Here is a 17,566-nt window from a genome sequence, read left to right as displayed (position 1 = left end):
ATATTAATTCGTTCCCACGAAATAGTAATTTGTGGCCACGAAATAGGTACAGTCTAACGTGCACTGGACAGCTGGGTGAGCAAATCGAGCACCAGTAGAAGCCTGTCGTGTTGTGATGCCCAAGGTGAGGGTCTTTTCTTATCCTGTTCTTGTCTTCTTGATATGCCTACAGTTATTTAGGCTAATTCGGTTTGTGTTTAATACTTTATTACAACGGTAACCATTGTGTGACAGCTGTTCCTGTTTGAGGAGTTGCGCTTGATTTGCTCATCCAGCTGTGCACAGCTATATTTCGTGGCCACAAATTACTATTTCGTGGGAACGAATTAATATTTCGTGGCCACAAATTACCTATTTCATGGGAACGAGTTCATATTTCGTGGCCACAAATTAGTACTTTGTGGGAACGAATTGCTATTTCGTGGCCACAACTTATTATTTTCCCCCCCCATGACATATTTGGGGCTCCGTACCAAAATATAAGGCCCTTGTCAAAGAAAAAAAATACTGATTTCAGCTAAATCTTTTTAAAGATTTAAATGAAATAGCTAGCAACTTTTGAACAACTGTTGTGTTGCATCATGTGCAGATTCTTTAGTTCAAAGAGACATGGTGTTGCCATAAAACAGATTACAAAATTAATTTAATTTTTTTTTTTTATGAATACAAAAAAGAAAATGGTGAAGTTAACACATCACCATTGTATACAGTCTTATGTGTAAGCAGTGAAATTAATTCACATATAAAGATGATCTCTCTACTATAGAAAGAAATCTCTGTCTGTCTGTATTTCTGTATGTGTGTCCTAAATGTATCTCTCGAACTGTTAAACCAATCAACTCCACACTCGGCAGGCGTATAGCTGGGTACCCAAGAGGGAGAAGTCTTGCATTTGGTTCAAATTGGAGACCCAATACATTTAAAATTAAACTTTTGAACCAGTTAAAATAAACTTTGAATAAATCAGCAATGACCAGGCCGCTTAGTTCAAAACCAGTTTTTCCTCATATGCTCTGAGACCGTTGCAATAGTGATGCACCATTACACAGAAAGCACAAGTCTTTGGAGCAAGCATACCATCTCCAATCCGAATGGTCCAAAAGCCCAATATGATTGATCCACTTTGTTTTAGGATCCACATTATCTAATTTTCAAATAATCTGATGTATATATTAAATGTTTCTTTCTTTCATGTTGTTGGTGTATACACTCATTCACACTTTATATCAACTGTATCAATATTTCTATGCATTGAGGTAGCTGTTGGAGGCAAAGCAAGAGGTCCACTGCAAAGGAAGACAAGGTTTGAACGGGCACTGCACTAGTTAAAAATGGTGGCTTTGCTGTGACAATACTTTTGATAAATTTCACTTATTTTAATTTAAATGATCTAATCATCCTTGATGTGTGTGAAATATTCACGTCATGGCAAAGTTTTGTAATGCCAGCACATATTTGATTTCTGCTGGTGTGTGAAGACAATGACATCATGGGGACAGAATTAAATGGATGAGATTCACAGAATAACTGATTTAAAAGACCTGAAGAAATTGCCTTGATGTGACTATTAACAACTTCAAAGAAGCTGTTTAGTATCAGATTTGTGGTTTCAATATTGTGTTGTTCTGTTTGTGACCCCAGATATTTGTTTTAGTCATACTATCGACATTGTCCATGGGGTCAGATGTAGGAATAATGAAAATGAAAAATATATTTATGTTAAGACTGTGTGTATGGCACAGTTTTCGATTACAGCTCACACCACATGGATGATGGAGACTTCGGGCCCCATCTTGCGCTCAGTGCACAGCAGATGGCAGGCGTGGCGCATGTGTCTTTGTTAGTTTCCCCCGGCGCAGTTGTCATTTTCTCGGCCTGCGCCCATGTTGTCTAAATAGCAATGTGCGCCTATGGGTGTGTTGGTCTCAAAATGAGGTGTGGTTAGGCGCATTCGTGGCACGTTGCTATTTTGAGGCAGAGGAAAGCGATTGCGCTACTGACCAAAAAAAAAAAACAGGTCTAAAGTCACTGGCGCAAGTCACAGGTATTTAAGGGAGCATTATCAAGGGTCCAATATGCTCCTAAATAGGCAGGTGCGCTGCGCGCAGACACTGACACAAACATGCAAAACATCACAAATAAAAGGACCACAATGTGAATTCGTATCATGATGTACATCAACATATTAAAAATACATGTCATATTAGTTTATCAGATTTAATTAATTGTAAAAAATGGAGAGTGCCGCTGCGGACAGTCCTAACAACCTATGAAAGTCTGTAGCCTCTGAGATGCTGCACAGAGCGCAGTGCCATTATGCACTCACTGTTTATTAAATCAGCTGATGACACCAGGCTGCTGCACACCTATACACTCATCAAACTGGTTGGTTATATCTCCATATTCTTCCTTCCTTCATCAGCCAAGTTTCTTTTCAGCAAAAGTAACTCATGTTATATTATTGAAACACATTGCTGGGTAAATGCGCTGTTATAATAGCAATCCGCCAAAGTGACAGCGCTCCTGGATATTAAAGGGAGATGACACTCTGATTGGTTTACCACGTGTTAGGCCCAAAACACGGCTATGATTAATGAGGGGACTTAAGTCCATCCCTTTTAGACCATGCGCCTGGTGCAGTGACCATTTTTCCGCCGTTAAAATAGCAAAAGTGGACCCAAAGGCACTTGCACCATGCACTTCACGCCATGCGCTATAGATCGTTAAAATGGGGCCCTTCATCTGCAAAATGAGCAAAATCTGTTTTGCATAGGACCATAAAATGGAGCATATTGCAAATGCTATGAAATTCACAGTACAATTTGCGGATACAGTCCATTCTTTGTGGACTTGGCACTAAGTCTCAGAATGGAAAAGCATGGTTCTAACCTCAATAAGGTTCAAAAAAATATGCTGAAAGCATAACATGTCAAACCAATTGCTGGTCAAGCATACAGCTGATAAAGGCAGACCATACTAGATAGTTTGCAACAGAGACGCATGAACAACTCGACAAGCAACAAACTTTCAACAGCGACAGCTAAATTGGTGGCTAAAGCATGCAGGCCGGTTAACATTGTGGAGGACGAGGGTCTGCCTTTGCCAAGAGGGAGGAGGGCTTTCTTTATCTGCTGTATGTTTGGCCAGCAGATGGTATTTGAGACTTGACAGACTCTGGTGGTAACTCAATTGACATCGACAATAAATGAAAATAACTTTGGTCTTGACGATAAAACATCTGCCAGGGCTTTGGAGCTGAATTTGCAGTTCATAAGACCCTTTTCTTTATCTATTTCTGCTTGTTATCCAAAAACTGCATTGCTTCCTTATTTCCCAAACTACCAGCCGGGCCAAGGGTCAAACAGAATGTGTGCGTGTCAATCACATGTTTTTAAAAAAAGTGCAGTTAAAATCAATTTGCATTAACATGTTATTAATGTGTTAACTTTGACAGTCCTATTAATTATATTATTGATAAAGACAAAAGTTATTGTGACTTGTCATAGTAGGAAAAGCACAGGTATTAAAAAAAACATTAACAATGGCTCTGAACTATGCAAGTGCCCCAGTAATCCATGTCATTGTGTTAATACGAGGAGCCTGAAACTGATGCAGCAACATGGAATTCTACCATCACTAAGTTTATAATTTATACCTGTGCTTTTCCAACTGTGACATATTAAGCACCCCTAATACTTGCTGTTTTTTGTAAAAAGCTGCAAAAAGGTAAAGACAGTAATAGAAATGCTCTTATTAGACACTCAATAATTGATTGTTGTTGGGAAATAGGACCCAGGTGTATTCCTGTCACATTTATTCTTCATGCCTGACATCCTAAAAGAAAAAACATATGTATGTTCATGTACCTTAGAGGATGACCCACAAAGTTGCCTCCTACACCTGAGTAGCAGATAGAAAGCTATAAAACTCTACCTTGCAAGAATCCTGACTGTGCCAAAGGCGAGGCTCTGAGATGACAACAGTCACATTTGTCCTCTTAATACTGTTCTCTTGTATAGTGTCTTCCGGCACATGGCCCAGCCTGGACCAGGGTACTGATATCAGTCAGTATGGGTATGATGAAGAGACAATGGGCTTCGACTCAAATGCATCACATAAAAGGGCTGTTGTTCATGACAAAACAATACTGACATTTGAGAGGTGAGTAAATTGTTCGTGAATTACAGAGTTGTTTGTTTTCTTAATTTCTTCCACTTGTTTCTTGCTCAGTAACATGTTTTTATTTTTTTGTCAAGGATGTAGATACCCCAGTGGTGTTTCCCACAGAATCATCAACAATTAACTTGTAATTTAATAATTTCCTCGGTGGGGAACCAGCCTGAATTATGGGGGTCTAAACACCATACTTAGAGACAACACAAAAGACAATTAGCAAAGTAATATGCAAAGTAATAGCCTCACAGTTTGGAAATCATGCTTTTTACATTTCAAGATGTTGCCAGTCCAGATTATATATTATGTATAAATTAATATAAGTTTATGTATTTAAGATTATGGTAACTACAAATGCAGAGTTGATATATGTATAGTATAGTGGTAATTATACATGTGATAATTTGCCACATGATGTGATCATAAACCAATATTTGGTTTTTGTTTGTATGTTCTAGATCTTCTCAAAAGAGCATTGCCTTACAAAGGGTTTGCACACAGGAGAAGATAAAAAAAGACTGTACTGTCTTTCCTGATGCAACTTTGAACTGTGTGCTCCTAAATGGCTGTTTGACCTTGTTACAAAGAGTCAAAGAGCAAAACAGACATGTCTGCAAATGTAAAATTCAGCAATTGTTGGTATATTCACTGACTGAGGCCAAGTGTCCACAATCCATAGTCAAGGTAAGCAGCAGAGTAAGACTCTTCTTCACCATATTGCATGAAAAGTTCAAATTTGAATGTACTTTAAAATACTGCATTCAAAAATGAAAGAGAGAAAGATTTCCATACTGACATATGTATTTATCCTAAATTTATTATGATATCGAATAATTGTCTCTATATTTCCTCCATGCAGATGAAGGCTTATGATCACAGCACACATTTGAATTGCAGGAGTATCTGTCTTTCATTTGTTCTTCTGACATCCATGGCAGACTACTTCAACATCATTGCCCTTGTTCTAGCAGATCGCTGGAAAACCCAGGATTGTATATGCATCTCTGAGGCATGCAACCCAAAGGTCAAAATTGAGCAGATGTTCTTGCATGGATCACTTGGTCTCACATTTTCAGAAACACTTATCTTCATCTCACCTGAGAACAAAGTGAGTCTTATGTCCCCAGGAAAACAACAACAACAAAAAAGCAATGAACATATATTTAATCCATAGCAAGTATTTATTTGCCTGGATAACATTAAAAAAAACATAATTTGGTATAACTACTATTCTTTTACCTCCAGAAAAGGATACTATGAGATGGAATTTTACTTTCTGCTAATGTGTGAGGAATGTGAAAAACATACTAATTTTTGTGTGTGATTACATATTTGCAAAGAAGCACTCTGAGATTTTCATTTACAGTAGATTTGAACACACACACACACATCTATATATATCTTTATATTATTTATTTATTTGCTATGAAATTGATACATTATGATGATACATTTTACATTTTAGATTTCATTGTGAAACTATTCATAGATGAAATAACTAGAATGTCTGTCTAGTAAATCATGCTCATTGATACACATTTTTAAATACAATATGACCTTATTGCAGTTACCACAGCAACATATAGAAAAGTCTGATGGCTGACAAATTTATATAATCTGACAGTATATGGTGTCATATTTCCCTCCTGTATTTGCTCATATAATGTGTGTAATTTGCGTGAATTAAGTCATTTGTATATCTTGTTCACTGCAGATTCCGTCAACACATTTTCTAAAAGGAGCATTTCTTACACAAGCAGGTAATATTACAATTAAAAGTATCAAATATATCCATCATTACCGGAAGAGCATTCCTATAGTTCCTTAATTATCTATGATTTTTGTTGGTTTTTTTAATTGAATGTGTATACAGAGTGGGTGGAGAGGCCGTGGGCAGACACCAGCAGAGGGATTGGAAGATGTTTTGTGGCAGCTGTGTTACTGGTTGGAATCTACATGACAAGGATGAAAATATCACCAAACAGAGTCAGTCCTCCTCATGGCAATAATTCCACTGTGATAATGCTTTTCACCATGACTCTGTATTGTTTTTCACCATCAGTTACCATCTATCAGCCCTCAGAGTGGTCGCAAGTAGCTGTCTGGATTTCCGTTGTCGTCTGCCTCTCTTGTGCTTTGGGGAGAACTGTGCATGTGTTAGTTACCTTCAGGGCAGCTCATATTGTCATGAAATTGTTTTGTCCCACTCAGCAGCAGTTTAGGGCTCTACCTGTTACTGTGTTGTTTCTCTGGATGATTTTCAGCCCTCCTTTTCCAAATAAGAATCTCAAACTGTGGTTTGACGACATGCTTCTGGGTGATACTGTGGGATTAACAATACGGACTGTGTTTGGACAGATAGAGCTACTAGCCACTTTGTACTGTGTGTTTGTCTCACTCTCCAGTTTGCTACAATCCATCATGACTAAATTCAATTGCTTGACCATCCTCTTACATATGCAATGGGTAACGTGTCCGCAGAATTCAAGGGTACCAATAAAGTATGTACTGATTATTAAGATCAACAGGTTAATTTAAATTGGTTCTTTTCAAGCATTGTTTTGTATCAATAAAGCTGTTATACTGTATGAATATTTGAACATGAAATAAAGAGTCAGAACAATAGAGTAAAACTGTAATCCATACATGTCATTTTCCCTCCACTCTTTCTTTTTCCTTTTAATATTAAATATTCTCACCATCTATCTAAGCATGCAGATTTGACAACCCTGTTTCTTAAGCAAGAGCAATTTTGATTGATTCAAATTATTGAGTTTTAATTCTTGTAACGTTTGCATGCCAAAATTAATCAATGAATAAAATAATAAGTAAATACATAAATGAATAAATAAATGAAAGAGAAATGTAGGTGGTCATATATGAATGAAGTCTACCAGTTCCTTTAACATCCTCAACAGCTGAGGCAATTGTGGAGATTTTTTAAAACATTATTTCATTTTTAATTTTTACATGAAAAGCACACATGATTGAAGACCAGGACAGTTGAATGAATTAAGAACAAAACGACTTCAGTATAAGTTTTTTTTTTTTCATGGCGATGTCTTCTGCGTTTATTCCTTAAAATCACCTTGTAACCAATGTGCCAGAAACATAATGCAATAATGGGCATACTGTGAATGATATGATATGTGTTTTAATGATTTTATTATTTATGAACATAAATATAAATATGTAAGGCCAAAGTAGAGAAATAATTCACTACTAAGCTTGCTCTACTGTGCTGAGAATAAAGTCACTGCAGAACAAAAGCAGTTGGATATAAAATAAGATAAAATTAAAAAAATGATATTGCCCTTTTGTTAAAAATGACGTTAGCTGTAGAACGTTCTGCAACCCAGGTTGCCGGTGCATAGTGCAAGAAACTGGACTTTCAAAGTTCAGTAAAAACAGCCAGCACCTGCAATGCCCAATCACTTGAGCGTGTACAATAAGAGCCTGCATTATAAGACATCACCATAGTGATATAAGGAGGTAAAACAACATTAAAGGCCTTATAACAACATTATATATGACCCAGTAGTTATTGTGTCTTACAGAGAGACTGGGCCACCCAACCCTCAACCTTTGTGATCATACAGCTCACAATGATGTACTGTAATCATCACAAGTTATATACAAATGCAGAATGATAAACTGTGTCCAAGGGCTTCATAGTTGAATTTGAGGCATGCATATGCAAAATATCACCATAATATAATACTGATAGAAAGGTTGGCTCAATAAACATCATTCAACAGTGCAGAGGGATGTCTATTCCTTGTTGTTATTTTAAAAAAACATGTTTTTCCCTTAATTTGCACACCAAATAAGTCACATGGTATTTAAAAGTTATCTTCTCATCCGCCCAGTCTCCACGATACTTATATTCAGTGACTTATTCAATAATTGTCACATTTTAGTGGAGATAATTCATATTTTTGGCTCTGTTGAAAAGCTGAATTTAATTTTGGCTCCATTAATTTACTTTATTATATTTTCTAAAAGGTGCATGTTTGTCAACTACTGAGTAAAAAGATTTACAAAGATGGTTATAAGTTGATTTAATTTCTGGGTTTTTGGCAGTTTCATGAATATTAGTTTTCAAAAACTCATTCAAGGGGACCTGCTCATTAAAATGTTTATAATTCTGTCTGGGTTTTTCATCCTACTACCTCTAATACAAGCTAACGGCCAGTGATCATTAAAACCAAGCTGAGTCTGTGATTTTTTCTTTTCTGTTTATTAAAATTAGATATTATATTAAACAATAAGACAATCAGTGATGACTTAAAGGGGTCCTTAAAGTCTAATAATGCAACTTATCTCTTTTAAGTAATCAGAGGCAGAGCTCAACCAGTTAAAGTTAAAATCACCTAATATAATCAACTCAGAATTTATGTATGAAACTACAAGATCAGCTATTTTGTCAAAAGCATAGACTGGTGCAGGAAGAGGTCTGTATACTCCAACCACAATAAAATAATTATTTTTTGCAATACACACACTTACAATAGTAATGTAAGATTGATTGATTGATAATGTTTGCTGATAACTTGGTGAAGTGGCCACTCTGTACACAAAAGAGATTTAAGCAAAATAAAATATTAAGAAGAAAGAAAAACATATAAAGCTCAGAAATAAACTCACATCTAGGTCATCAAAAATGTCCAGTTTAACATTGCATAGAGAACTTGTCTTTTAACATATTCAACCTGGTCCTAATTAGAAAATATGGCTATGACATCTGCTATTAAAACTGCTGACGATAACATAGAGACAGAGCCCTCTCACTATATGATAGTCAACAGCTATCCTGAGTTATCATTCTTCTCTAAGTGACTAAGGAATATTTAATGTATAGTGCTGCATTTTCAATGCCTTGCTACCATAAAAATACTTTTATTTATTCTCAAACAAAAGGTAAATTAGACCTTCTTTCATCATGTCAATCTGCAGTATCCGTTACTTGCAGTGATGCATGAATTTGAGAATTGACAACATTCACATTGCTCACATTGGCTGATGACTTTTCTGTTTTTATACCATAAGCTATAAAAATCAGCTCCCAGGTCAGAGTTGCTTCAGTGAAGGGGAGGGTGCCTCGTGATGGGTTGGATCATTGTCATCTTACTCACTCTGCTAACGAGGACAAAGTCAGAAAACCAAACATGCAAACTGATTGGGAAGACAGGGTTCATGGAATTTTCTAAAGAAGGGGATCTTATTATAGGGGGAGTATTCTCTATGACTAGTACACGTAAACTGAAAGATAATGGCTACCAGGCACTTCCATATACATACTGTACAAAGTAAGTGAATATGATTGAAATATGTACAATTTTATGTTGCTTTACATGTTTTTATGTGTTGTGGGTATTACAGCTGATCATGTGCAAAATGATCAGCTGTAATACCTTGTTACTAATTTCAACGCTCTGTTTATAGGTGGAATGACAGGGAATTGAAGCTTGCCAGGACAGTGATTTTCACTGTAGAGGAAATCAACAGAGACTCTAAGCTCCTTCCAGGAGTGACTTTGGGCTACAGGCTCTACAATGGCTGTGGGAGTGAAAATCTGATACGAGCAGCTGTAGAAGCTGTAAATGGAGAGGATTCAAAAGGCTGCACGAATCAAATCCAGGCTCTCTTAGGCCATTCATCCTCTGGAGTGAGTGAAGACATAAACAAAATACTCAGCCCACTATCCATTACACAGGTGAGGTTGGGGAATAAATGGAAAATAATTGCAAACTCTTCAAATTTCATAGTCCAATTGTTTATGCATTTACACAAAAAAGTAAAGCCGTAGCAGGATTTAACATGTTCTTTTTGTTTTTGTTTTTCAAGGTAAGCTACCTTTCAACCTGTGCTTGTTTGAGTGACAAGAAACTTTACCCCACCTTCTTCAGAACTGTGCCAAGTGACCGCTTTCAAGTCTTAGGTCTGGTACAGCTTATGAAATATTTTGACTGGCGATGGGTGGGGATTATTTATTCATATAGCAGCATGTACTCAGAGGAAGGTACAGCCGAATTTGTGGAGGAAGCAATTAAAGAGGGAATATGTGTTGAATACATATTACCTTACTCAAAGACATCTGAAGAGAAGATTAATACTATTGTAGAGACAATGAGAGTATCTTCTTCAAAGGTAGTTCTGTTGTTCACGTCCTTGTCTTTTACCAAATCATTTTTGTCAAAAATGGAGAATTATAACATAACTGGAAAGCAGTGGATTGGCACTGAGTCTTGGATCACACAACAAGACCTGGCTTCTGCTGAGAGAAAGAGCATTTTACAGGGAGCCATGGGCTTTGCCCTGCCCCAGGCATCCATTCCAGGTCTTGGTGAATTCTTACTCAACTTTAAACCATCTGATGAACCCCAGAGTGCAATAACTAAATCTTTCTGGGAGAAGTTTTTTGACTGCAGCTTCTCCCCATCAAACACCTCTACTATGTGTACTGGCACAGAAGATCTAAAAACAGTCTCCAGTGACTACACGGATGTGACAATTTTCAGGGCTGAGAATAATGTGTACAAAGCTGTATACTTGGTGGCATATGCCCTTCATGCACTATTGCAATGTAAAGATGGCTCAAATCCCACCACGGGAAAGCCCTGTGTGAGCAAGAATGAAGTTCAGCCTAAACTAGTGAGTTCTGGTGTATTAATTCAGACATAGCTTATATGTTCATACACATTATATGTGAAGTATTCATTTAAGCTAAAATTGTATAGAATGTCATCCATGTATATATATATATATATATATATATATATATATATATATATATACATATATGTGTGTGTGTGTGTGTGTGTTTAAATATATTTTCATAATTTCAATACAAAAAAATATGTTTTATGATAGATAAATGTGCCATCTGTGTCTTTGCAGGTGTTGGAACACATTACGTATGTGAATTTCACAACCCAGAATGGAGCCAAAGTGTCCTTTGATGAAAATGGAGACTCAGTTGCCCAGTATGACTTAGTTAACTGGCAGATGAAAGAAGATGGCTCTGTTGAGATTGTAAATATCGGTCAATATGATACCTCGTTTCCAGAGGGAAAAAAATTCAAACTTAAAGATGATACCAAAATAGTTTGGGGGGGGAACAGCAATGAGGTAAATTTAATTACATTTTGGTTCTTTCACAGCTAAATGAAAAGCTTTACTTAAACAAGAGTTTAGTAAATATTTCATTGTAAGTTACCAGCAAAACATTTAGTTGTATTAGTTTTAACATGCTATGTTTTTCTTAATCAGATGCCAAGGTCTGTCTGCAGAGAACCATGCTCACCAGGGACTCGCAAGGCCATAAACAAGCGTAAACCTATATGCTGCTTCGACTGCTTTGAGTGCCCCGAGGGAACAATAAGTAATCAAACAAGTGAGTAAGGATTTCATAATTACATTAATTCAACTTAATTTTTGTAAGCATATCTAAAAAAACTAATACAATTTAAAAAAAATACTTTTGTATCATGATTGTATGTCTGTATGATTTCACATATTTTACAGATTCTCCAGACTGTTTGATATGTCCACCTGAATTTTGGCCAAATGAAAAAAGAGATCGGTGTCTTCCAAAACCTACCGAGTACCTTTCCTATAAAGAGGTCATGGGGGCACTTTTAACTGGATTTGGCTGCGTTGGTGTATTTTTATCTCTTTTAACATCAATAATATTTTTGACTCATAAAGAAACTCCAATTGTAAAAGCCAACAACTCTGAGTTGAGCTTCTTACTACTGTTATCATTAAAACTGTGTTTCCTGTGTTCTCTGACCTTCATAGGCCAACCCACCCAGTGGTCCTGCATGCTGCGCCACACAGCATTCGGGATCACTTTTGTTCTTTGTATCTCCTGTGTTCTTGGGAAAACTATTGTAGTGTTAATGGCCTTTAGAGCTACACTTCCTGGCAATAATGTTATGAAATGGTTTGGACCTCTTCAACAGAGAATCAGTGTTCTGATTTTTACTCTCATTCAGGTTCTGATTTGTATAATTTGGCTAAGTACAAACCCTCCATTCCCAAAGATGAATATGAAGTACTATAAAGAAAAAATCATCCTAGAGTGTGCTCTGGGTTCAGCTGTTGGATTCTGGGCTGTGTTGGGTTATATCGGCCTTCTTGCTGTCTTGTGTTTTATACTTGCTTTTCTTGCTAGGAAGCTGCCAGACAGCTTTAATGAAGCAAAACTTATCACCTTTAGCATGCTGATATTCTGTGCTGTCTGGATCACTTTTATCCCAGCGTATGTCAGCTCTCCTGGAAAGTTCACTGTAGCTGTAGAGATATTTGCCATTCTGTCCTCCAGTTTTGGTTTGCTGATATGCATATTTGTTCCAAAGTGCTATATTATTATCTTCAGGCCAGAACGAAACTCAAAAAAACATCTGATGGGGAAAATACCACAAAGGACTCTTTAATATGTAATTCAAGGATGTCAAATCAAATCATTCATTGTGTAGTCTGAGAGAAGCTTTAGAGCTAATTGTTTCTAGGATGTGCTTAATAAAGCAAATTAACCAACACAAGCCTTTTTTCCATTTACTATTTTTATTGCAAGATCATGATATTCAGTTTGAGTAAAAATATTCAACACATACCTTTAATTGTTTCTGTTTCTTAAGTATATAAAAAGCCAAGAAATATTATATTGACTGAGGAAAGTGACCAAAAAAGACCATCAAAGTGTCCATTGGTAGTTATTATTAAAAGTGTAAGATTTAATTTGAGTTAATTTACCAGCAATATATTTACAATGTTTTTGCAGTTAAGTAGTTATATATTTGTGATTTAGTATTTACATATTTACAGATTCAGATAGTTACACCAGCATCTTTTGAAACAGTTAAGATAGTCTCTTGAATCTATTTCTGTGGTTTTACCTCATTACAGTTACATTTGTCTAGGTCTAAGTCGTTCCTGGCCTCTGATTGGTGGGGTTAGTCACCTGGGGGTGAGAGACAAGAAAGTGTGGTGGTTGTTGTATTCTCATGCCGGGAGCTACAGTAAAGTTCTGCCTAAAAGTCATCTGTCTCCATCCTGCTGTTTTCTCTCATGAAGAGTGTCCAAATACTACCATCGAACCCTCACGTTACAAAAGAATGATATAATAAAGAAGTGAAAATATCAAGAACAAGGAGTACACAAAGACACAACATTTCTACAAACAACTACACTTGAAATCTAAATAAAATGAACATTGTTTATATGTGTTTACCTGTGGATAGTCCAGATATTGATACCAGTATCAAAGACAATCTATAAATAACATAATACAATATATAACTTTTTAAATAGCTACAGAACACAGAAGGGTTATGCCAGATGTTGTATGTTGTATAATTTTATACACGCACACATTTGAGCAGCTTAACTGTTGTAACTGACTTTTAATCACCACACATTTGTGTACATTTCACGTTCGTCATAAAATACAATGTTAACGATATCAGGAGAGAAATTATATAAATTTTTTTTTTTTTAATTAAAGTTTCCGTTGGTGTCAGTTTTTATCCTTTACATATATGTAAAACCAAGTGTTGCCCAGTAGATGTTCCCTTTTGATAAAGCAACATTATGCAAATATTTTATCTTGAAATGACAGCCTCAAAAAGTGTTTATAGTACATTTACTTGTACCAAGTAAAATGACACCCCTGTTATTCCAACTCTGTGCCCCAAACACCTATTTTTGCACTATATACCTTGGATTCAGTGGGGTGAATTTAGGTAAGCTGGGACACTGGATACGGCGTGACACTTAAAGGTAGAATATGTAGAATGAGCAGAACAACGCCATCTAATGTCTCGAGATCGTAGTCGCAACAACCAAAAAGTAATTCCAGCAGTCGGGTTGCCAGGTCCGTTGCCGGATTTTATTTTAGCTCTAACTCTGTAAATATACCACTTTATCTACATGTCTAACCCTTTTAGGCGAGAAAGTAGCCCTTTAGATCCACAATGTGTCACTAATTTGTCCAAATAACATCTGTTTAAAGTTTTGTTCCTGCGAATTCGGAGCCACTCAAATTAGCCGTAGCGAGTAACGCACTTCCGGTCATTTTCACAAAATAAAACACCCGTTGCCTTTTATTATTAAGAAAACCATAACGATAGAGTTGGTGCTTTTATTTTGAAAACAGGAAGCGAACATACCCTCGCTGTAACTGACTTGAAACCACCGAGGTACATTACATTGTAACACGCCAGTGGGAGTAGCAGCAATGTCTCTGCATGTACTGCCTAATCCTAAACACCGATTGGCTTGTGTGTGGTGTCGTCAGAAGCAGAAGAGGCTTCGTAAACATCTAGTCACGTGTACTCTGAGATGGACGCGCAGGTCAGGAAATGACGTAAACGGACCGTATATGGTTTGTTATTTGTGTTATTACATTACGTGTTGGACTAAATACATGGACATATTGAGGAAAATATTCCGGTTTTATGGAAACGGATTTCATATTTCACAAGAATGGATACTTGGCGAGCTGTACATAAAGTCCTGTGTCATAAGATGATCGTTGTGGATAAAGGGAAGACTTTGAAGGTATGTAGGCATTATAGCTTTTCTCACTTAGCTGAGTGGCTAGCCAAGCTAATCGCTAATACTATTACGGCTGTGAGCAACCATATAAGTCGTGAGTGGTCTTGAATGAATCAGAACAATCTAAGCTTTCCAACAATGTACGGCATGAGTATATATGTTTAAGGGTTGGTGTTTAAAACATTCAGAAGAACGTGTGGCTACCGCCTAACATCCGTCCCGTCCCGTGAACGGAACAGCATGCATTAAGAGGTTAATGATCAAATATCAAAATCCGAATAGCGTCAGAAAGTCAACCCACTCTCCACATTTCCATTGCTACCGTTTTGATACTTCATGGTACACAAACAAATAGCATCTCATATGAAAGCTAAGACCCTGGCGAGTTCAACAGTACCACTATTATTGCGCTAAAAACTCAGTGAACCAGCAGCATACAAAGGTAAACAACCACTTATTTACAGTGACTAACAGATATTCTGTCTTACCTTCGAAGTTTTGTGATGAAAAGTTGTACTTGAGAGCAAAAAACGCTGGTTTTAGTAAGTCCAACACAGCCGTGTTTGTTTACAACTCCATTTCACCCAGTGCCAGCCTACAGTAGCTGCGCTGGAACAACAGACAACCCTGGCAACCCGCAATTCCGGCCGCTAAATGGCTGGTACAGTGTACACAGAACGTGTCAGACGTCATTGTCGAACCCGTCAAAAAAATTTAAAAATATTAATTCAGACTAAATTTTTTTTTTTATGGAAAAGCAATACTTTCATTCTGTACCCCTCAAAACGCCCCGTGGCTGTATTATTTTTTTAAAAATATAGCTTTTAATAAATATTCTACATATTCAACCTTTAAGGTCCAGTGTTCTGATTTTCTCTTCGAAAAAAAAATGTAGTCACAGGGCTGTACGCTTACTTTTTCAAGTGGTAGCACTGGTGCTAGCAAGTTAAAAATTTTAGTAGCACAAAGAAAAATTCAGTAGCACACCCGGGTGGACCGTTAAGATGTTTATTGTTGTTATTTGATATCAGAAATGATTTGTTAAAAAGCAATAAGAACAGGTTCTTTAACAGTACAATCACCATGGATTTTTAAGGCTTTTAAACCTCTCAGTACACACCTTATACACTTTTATCAGTCAGGTATTAACATTTTCTCACAGTTTCTCTTGTTAAAACACTCAAATATATATATATATATATATTTGTATATACTACAGTGTATACAAATATACAGTAAACGATGCAATTCATCATATAAATGATTATGATGGCTTTTAGAAATAACAAATTCACTTTTTTTTTTTTTTTTAAAGTATATTTTTTGGGGCTTTTTGCCTTTAATGGACAGGTTAGTATAGATAGACAGGAAACAGGAGGCAGAGAGGGGGGAATGACACGCAGGATAGGACCGCTCGGTGCGGGATTCGAACCGGGGTCGCCTGCAGCGAGGACAACAGCCTCAACACATGTGGCGGGCGCTCCTCCCACTGAGCTAAACTCCGCCGCATAACAAATTCACTTTTAACGATCAACCTACGAGGTTGGACACATTAGAAATTATTAATAGTGACTCGCGCTTATCTCACATTTCCTCTCAATGCGCCTCTGTGTCCTGGCGCTGCTCCGCTGGAGCGTCTTTTTCCGCTAAAAAAAAAAAATACATTAAAAAAAATGACACAAAAATGACCGCGGAAGGTGAACTGCGTTATAGCGAGGGACCACTGTATGTAGTTCTTAAATATTTGAAATGACATGCACAGTATACACTTAGAACTACAACTCCCATTGAGCAGTTCTACCAACACAAATACTACTTTTTTTATACTACAGTACTTTTCTCAGTGCATGATGCCTGCCTGCGCAGCTCATTCGCACATGTGCGAGTGTTTACATATTTCTCTTCGCACAGGATGATTTTTATTCGCAAATGCGACGAAAACTGTCGCACTGTACAGCCCTGAGTCAACAAAACTGATATTATGGGTTCAGCATGAATGGCATGACTGAAATCACATGACTTTATAGGAGAGATATCACAGACAGGTTCATCTTGATATTCAGTCATCTCTGCGTACCACATTGCTGCGAGGTAGTTCATTGTTATCAGGTTGGTTAACACTCTCTCTTGTCTCAGCAATCTCTATCAACAGAGAAATGAGATAAAGAGAAGGAAAGGCTTAGAGCAGCCTCCTTGGCCATGATGCATGTGTAAATGTGTCCAGCCTCAAGAGTGGATCATACTATGGCATCATAACTAGAGTGACAGTGGGAGTTGTTTTGACGGGAAAACAATTTAACTTCTGATGCTCTGAACTGGTTCCAAATTTGCTGCAACATCTCAAAGTGAAGCCTGCTGTGGGTGCAGGTCCCACCCATCTGCTCAAGGAATGGTTTTCGTCATGAGGCTGGCAACCCTGTTCTCCATTGCTGGAATGTGGAGTGCCCTCAGAGGCAGTAGGTGTTCTTAGGCCTACAAGCCCTGGTCTGGGGCTGGGGGTGCTCTTTTCCCACTTGATGGTGAAGCCTAACTGATTAGGTGCAGCAGCAGACTGGCTGTATGGAAAATGCCCCATTCTCGGGACCTGGCCATGACAATGAGATTGTCCTTTAAAGAAGACCTTTGGGAGGGCCCCATAGCTGTGGTCACATGCAACATATCCTCAACGTCCCTGGTTTGAGTCAGCCTTGAGGTCACACTTTTGTGGTGACAAGTAGGAGTAAGATTTATTGAAAACCCAAACCAACGCAAGAACTGAGTACAAAACACACAGCGAAATAGTCCGCAAACTGTAGTAAAGTTAGAGAGAAAGTCGTGGTAGATTAGTCCC

General features: G+C 37.3%; 1 protein-coding gene across 1 annotated transcript; it reads left to right on the top strand.

Annotated features, from left to right (window-relative positions):
- The first annotated feature begins 3,541 nt into the window (after window positions 1–3,541).
- LOC128359914 (extracellular calcium-sensing receptor-like) lies at window positions 3,542–12,614 on the top strand. Its single transcript, XM_053320228.1, has 8 exons — window positions 3,542–3,560; window positions 4,020–4,161; window positions 9,264–9,326; window positions 9,619–9,889; window positions 10,021–10,827; window positions 11,074–11,304; window positions 11,446–11,569; window positions 11,701–12,614. Exons 1-8 carry the CDS (start codon window positions 3,542–3,544, stop codon window positions 12,612–12,614), a joined length of 2,571 nt encoding a protein of 856 aa, XP_053176203.1.
- Window positions 12,615–17,566: the final 4,952 nt, after the last annotated feature.

Source organism: Scomber japonicus, chromosome 6 (genome assembly GCF_027409825.1).
Source record: "Scomber japonicus isolate fScoJap1 chromosome 6, fScoJap1.pri, whole genome shotgun sequence".
NCBI classification, from domain to species: domain Eukaryota; kingdom Metazoa; phylum Chordata; class Actinopteri; order Scombriformes; family Scombridae; genus Scomber; species Scomber japonicus.
Note: the sequence above shows the minus strand (reverse complement) of the source record. Positions and strands in the feature narration are given on the sequence as shown.